The 5795-nt window shown below is 48.2% G+C and overlaps 1 protein-coding gene across 6 annotated transcripts in view; it reads left to right on the top strand.

Moving 5' to 3' along the window:
* The window catches only part of SH3KBP1 (SH3 domain containing kinase binding protein 1), a 281170-nt gene extending 277234 nt beyond the window's left edge, over window positions 1–3936 (top strand). For all 6 annotated transcript variants that reach the window (XM_077770448.1, XM_077770238.1, XM_077770366.1 and 3 more), the window contains 2 exons: window positions 3207–3270; window positions 3820–3936. In XM_077770448.1, coding sequence (XP_077626574.1) covers window positions 3207–3270; window positions 3820–3861 — 106 coding nt within the window. In that variant the 3' untranslated portion in view covers window positions 3862–3936. The remainder of the gene's footprint in view (window positions 1–3206; window positions 3271–3819) is intronic.
* Window positions 3937–5795: the final 1859 nt, after the last annotated feature.

Here is a 5795-nt window from a genome sequence, read left to right as displayed (position 1 = left end):
GGGGTCTGCAGCACGCAGGGAGGGCCCGGGCTGGCTGCAGGATGTGCGGCAGAGTCACTCACCAGAACTAATGCGCTCAGCGGGCTGCTAAAAGGAATGATCTTTAAATTCCCCATAAAATGAAGCACACACATGTCCCACTTGTTAACAAGCCCAACAGCCGCTTTTCCTCTAGCACCAGAAAAATGGCAGTTTCTGCAGTGAGCCGTCTGATGAAGTAATTGGCTGGCGTTTGGGGCTGTAACGCATGACAAAGATGTAGGGGATCTTTAAACGCAAGACTTTACGCTTAGCAAGATGTTCTCCTTGTGAGACTTGGGGCTCTCTCCGCGTGTGCCTATGTGCTCTCCGCATCCCTGATCCTCAAGGAGCACTTAGATGGGGAGGAAGACCCATGAGCAAAAATAAACTGCACACATAAACATTACCCAGGGTTCTGTCTGCAGTGACAAAGACAATAAAAAGGTTAGAAGTCGGGAGGCACTTATCTGAGTCAACTGACACTCAGAGTTTAGGGTTCTGTTAGCTCTTTCTTGGGGGAAAGGGGGCAGTGGGAGGCATCTATGGAGGTGTTTCCTGAATAGGAATTTTAAAAAATATTTTTTTATATTCTTGACATTTATTTTGAGATAGAGATAGAGATAGAGGGCACGCAGGGGAGGGGCAGAAAGAGAGGGGGAGAGAGAGAGAGTCCCAGCCAGGCTCTGCACTCAGCACAGAGCCCAACTCGGGGCTTGAAGTCACGAACCCTGAGATCATGATCTGAGCCGAAGTCAGACGCTTAACCAACTGAGACACCCTGGCAGCCCTGAATAGGATTTTGAAAGATGATCTAGGGTCACCAAGAGGAGAGCAGTCCAGCAGAGAGAACGGCACGGGTGGGTTCCCAGGCACACAGAGCCGCCTGGTGGCTAGTGAGTCGGTGCATCCCTGCTGGCTCCCGGCCCCCTGGACGGGAGGTGCCCGGGGCAGTAGCACGCGACGGGCTGGAGACCCACAGCCATGCCTTGGGAGCAATCCTGCAGCTGGAAGAAACCTGGCATCTGCCCCCCTGCCCGTGGCTGGACAGCCCTGATGTGTGTCGTGGCCAGATACTTCAGGGAATTTGGGGTTAAACAACGTTGATTTCTTCTCTAAAGAACTACTCACAGCCTTTACGGTATATCAGGAAGATGGAGACAATGGTGTATGCTGTTTTTCTGAAACATACCTAATCGCAGAACCCCTTTTCTCTAGCACGCTAGGACAAGGGTTACAAGGAACTTACTTGGAGCACTGTGGCTGTGTTCAGGTTCTATTCCACTCCGGCTGGGAGGTGGCAGATGACATTGGGGCCCCCTGGTCTTACCCCTTACCTGGAAGGTGTCCATCAAATAAATATGCGGATTCAACAGGATGGAACTAGAGGGGGTCTCTCAAGATCAGCCAGGCTGCCTCCAGCTCTGTAAAGTCCCCAGCTCCTCTCTGCTTCTACGGGTTTAGGTAACCACAGGCCCCATCCATGGCCAGGTGACACGTGTCTCCTGCTGAGACAGTGACCCCATGGCCCCAGGACATCCCAGAGCACTGGTCCTTAGCCTTCTGAAGATGGCCATCACTGAGTCCGACTGGCCTGCATCCAGGGCTTCAGCCCTTGGGGCCTCTGATTGGTGCCTCAGGCATCAGAAATGGCCTGTGCCTGCCTCAGGGTGAAGACCGGCCTGTGCTTCAGCCCCCCCCTTCCCCCCCACCTCGTGTCCCTCCCCACTGTGAGGCCTGGGCCTAGGTGCCCAGTATTGTCCTTCCCCAGCCAAAGTCTTCTTGAATCAACATGTCATAGAGATCCCTCTCCAATGCCTGTCTCTGTCAGCCTTCATCAGCCTGGCCTCTGTGTCCATGGCCATTGGGTCCCTAAAATCTCCTGTCTTTGTTCTAAGTATCCCTTTCCTTTCAGCCTTCAGCTGAAGTCTGTGCTGACTCCCCTCATCCCCAAACATGCTGGTTCTTACCTTCCTCCTCGAGCACTGGCTCTTCTCCATCAATCTCCCCATCTCCCTTCCTCTTTGTGGACTTAGGCCTTCGTTTAGTAGTTCAAGACTTAGGGACTTTCTTTGCACTGGCTCCCCCAGCCAACTCCTTTGGTCTGCCATACTCAAGGCTCTGCCTGTCACAGTCGTCCTGGAGTCGTGCTGTCTGCTTAGGATCTCCGCTACTTCTTTTCTAAGCTTTGAGCACTGCCAGCTGAGATAGAGGCGCATAGTGTGTACTTGAGTAGACAGGGTAACAAGTCACAACTGGTTAATGTCAGAGAACCCGGTGTGTTGGCGGCAGGGCCGGGACACCCACCCAGGTATAGGGCCCATCACCCGAAGTGTGCACACGCAGTACAGCTCATACCTGATCTATTATGCTATTTCCGCACTCCTTGTTTTTTGATTTTCCAACCCAGTTTGTAAAGATATACATGTTACATGGAATGTTTGATACCCCAAAATGGAGCACAGTTCTCTGACCAGAGTGGCGATGGCTGCAGTGTCCTAAATACAGAGTCTTGAATTTGCAGGATGATTAATTTTGTTCCACTTCATTATTTAATGTTGTAAAAGGCATTAGGCTGCCTGTCCTAACTCATGTCTATTTTCTCTATGACACGATTACCATATAGTCAGTTCATCTGCTTTCACTCCAAGATCTCAGATGTTACTATTTGTAAGATTTTGGGAGAATCAGGGAGAACATAGCAGTAACCCTTTATTAATATAAGACTCTGTGAAAAATAAAAAATGTGGGGAGTGATAAAAATGTCTGCAGTGAAAATCACCATGCATACATTTAAAGACCAGTGACTCCGTACCCAAGGGATGGATAGAGGGAACGCAACGGAATCTCAGCCTGGATACCTGGAATCTGAGTCCTTGGGCGAGTCAGTCCACCTCTCTGGCCTCGCCTCCCCGTCTTCTCCTCTTAGGAGAAGCTTGGACTAATGGATCTGCGAGGTCATTTCAGACCCCCTTTTGGACAGCTACACATCTGGGGAGCCCACACATAAGAGCAAGCCTTTCTGTCTGCAGTAAACATCAAGCAATAACAATGCAAAGAAAACACAATGTGGTGTCCACATTTTGTTTGTAGAAGGCTCAGATGGACTTTGGAATGGTGAGAGGCTTCTTATCTCTTATTGAGGGAGTCTGGGCTTTTGTTTCATTTCGTGGCCATTTGTTTTTCAGACGGGAGATTAAGCAGTTACTGTCAGAGTTGGATGAAGAGAAGAAAATCCGGCTTCGGTTGCAGGTGGGTCCCTCGGGGTCCTGCTCCCTCTTGAGAGGCTCAGTTCGGGTTGGGGGCAGCATCAGGGCTTCATTTTGCAAATTTAGATGCGCTTCCTGAGGCGATCTTGGTGGGGTTATATGGGCTCACTTCCTGCGATCCAGGAAGTCTTGGGGAAGGGAGACATTTACTAAATGTGCCCCTGGTTGGGTTTCTCATTTGGAATGCGTCCAAGCACCTGCTCGGTGGTCCAGCACGTCAGGACAGCCTGCTCCGCCCTCTGGCCGGGACGCTGCAGTTACTGCCACTTCTGACAAATGTTGGTTACTGGTAGCCCAGGAATGAAACCCTCCACTGTTTGCTAGTGCATCGCATCTGTGTGCCTGCTCCTTAGGCTGATGTCATTTCTGGCATCGTTGTCGACTCGTCATTCAGATGTCACTGTACCCGCTTCACCTGTAAAAGTGCCTCGTTGATTATCTTCTTTCAGTCGACCAGGTTGATGATCTTTGAGCTTCTCTCAAACCGGTGAATTCATTATGATTTTGTTCGGCTCTTGTTTTTCCTTTATAGATGGAAGTTAATGACATAAAGAAAGCTCTTCAATCAAAATGAATACTTGATAAATGAAATGTCACATTGTTCATCCTGAGTCCAAGACTCACATTTTCCGCCCCAGCCAAAATAACCTTTNACCTTGTGCCAAAAGATTGCAAGTTTGCCTCAACACGTCCCTGTTTGAAAGATTAGCACAAAAGTCTTGATAGCGCAACACAGATTCCACCCAAGAGGAGACTTGCCCGCGGTGTAGTCCTGGGCGTGGCACTGGCTGTGACTTAGAGCAAATTGTGCTAAAGGCTTTTTTTACTATGAGATCTCATGCGAAACGAAAACTCAGGCAGTTTAGTCCATAGTGGTACTATTTTGATGATATTTTCCATTAATAAAATGTAATTTCAGATTATTCGTTTACAAGCTTTATAATTTTATGATTTTTTTAATCGTGTTCTGTCAGATGCCCCCAGTGTTTGTTACACGCAGTCCCGAGCGAGCGTCCCATTCTTTGGCTTCGGGCAGAGAGCCGCCTCGCTTTGTGTCCCCTCTAGGATTCTCTCACATATGCAATTTTAGGTCCGACCCGTCCCTTCCCCTGCCAGCCAACCCCGCCACCCCAAGATAAATTTTAGCTTATATATGATGGTATATTTACAAAAAGAGAAAGAGAAAACCTGGTATTTGCAATGATCTGTGCCTTCTTTTTACCACCCTCTTGATTGGAGCTTTTGTGATGCAGCTACCGTGATTCAAAAAACAAAAAACAGAAACAAACAAAAAAAGCAAAAAAAAAAAAAACCCACAAAAAACAGAAAAAGAACCACCACAAACCTTTTTTTTTAAGCCACTTCTCGGAGTCCACTAGAGGCCACTGTCTTTCTTCAAAGCTTCTCTCACCTAGCCAAAGGTCCCGCGGGGAGACAGCTGTGAAGCTGGGCGAGCTCTGTAGTACCAGCTGTGACCTTTAAGTTCTCCTAGCTGTAGGTTGTTCATGGAACTAGAAATGTCACCCCTGCTTGATTTTTCATCCGCCGAGTTAAACCCCTGCTTCCTGTCCTTTGCACCTTTTGCGTGAACGGAATATGCATTATGAAAGCAAAAATAAATAAACGTAAAATGCAATGAAAACAAGGGGGGGAAGTTGTGTTATTTCCTGCACTGGGTTATCCGTGTGTGCTGTTGTTGAAACTGTACTCACATAATGTCATTTGCCTTGTTCTCTTGTAACCCCTTCCTCAGGTCCAAGAGAATGGGGGAGGGGGTGCTCTTGTTGAAGTGTAGCCATTGGATCTTTCTCGCATTTATGGAATTGCTTTTTCCGTCCCTGGGAAACTGGGGTTTGCTTGTTCGCTTTATCTCTGTAGCAAATGAACAGCTCAGCCTTAGACTATGTAACTGTTTCTTCATCCTTAGCTGATAATAAGGGGACGTACTGTATTGCAAGATTGTTTGGGGATGGGAGGGTGGGGGGTGGTCCCTTAAGGGCCCCTGAAGATGTTTTATGTGTTTCTAAAAAGCTGCTTTGTCTATTTCCTGAGTTTTGGAGTGAAAGTGCTAAATATGAATGGATTTGCACAACCATGAAGAATGAGAATTGGTAACACGGAAGGAGTAATGCAAAAAAGAAATCACCCCATATTATTGATTATCATAAGTATTACAAATCAATGTCTTTTTCTCTGTCTCTCCCTCCCTCCACCTTCCTCTTGCCTACGTACTCATCCTTGCTGCTTGAGGCTGCTGCTTCCTCCAAAGTATTGTACGTACAGAGCCCAGACACCCTGGGCACAAGGAAGGGAAGGGAGTATGTAGAGAAAGAAGCCTCCCATCCTACATTCCCGTGCCGGGACATATTCCCTCTTCAGCGGGCTTGCTCGCAGTGTGCGGGGGGCTGGGAGCCCCCGGCTTCCACGAGCAGCGCAACACATTCCTGAACCCCTTGACTCTTCTCAGCATTTCTACATTAAACTTAACGCCTTGAGAGATTTCCCATC

This window comes from Crocuta crocuta, unplaced genomic scaffold (genome assembly GCF_008692635.1).
Source record: "Crocuta crocuta isolate KB4526 unplaced genomic scaffold, BGI_CrCroc_1.0 scaffold312, whole genome shotgun sequence".
Taxonomy (NCBI): Eukaryota; Metazoa; Chordata; class Mammalia; order Carnivora; family Hyaenidae; genus Crocuta; species Crocuta crocuta.
The sequence above is the reverse complement of the archived record's forward strand: the minus strand, read 5'-3'. Positions and strand labels throughout refer to the sequence as shown.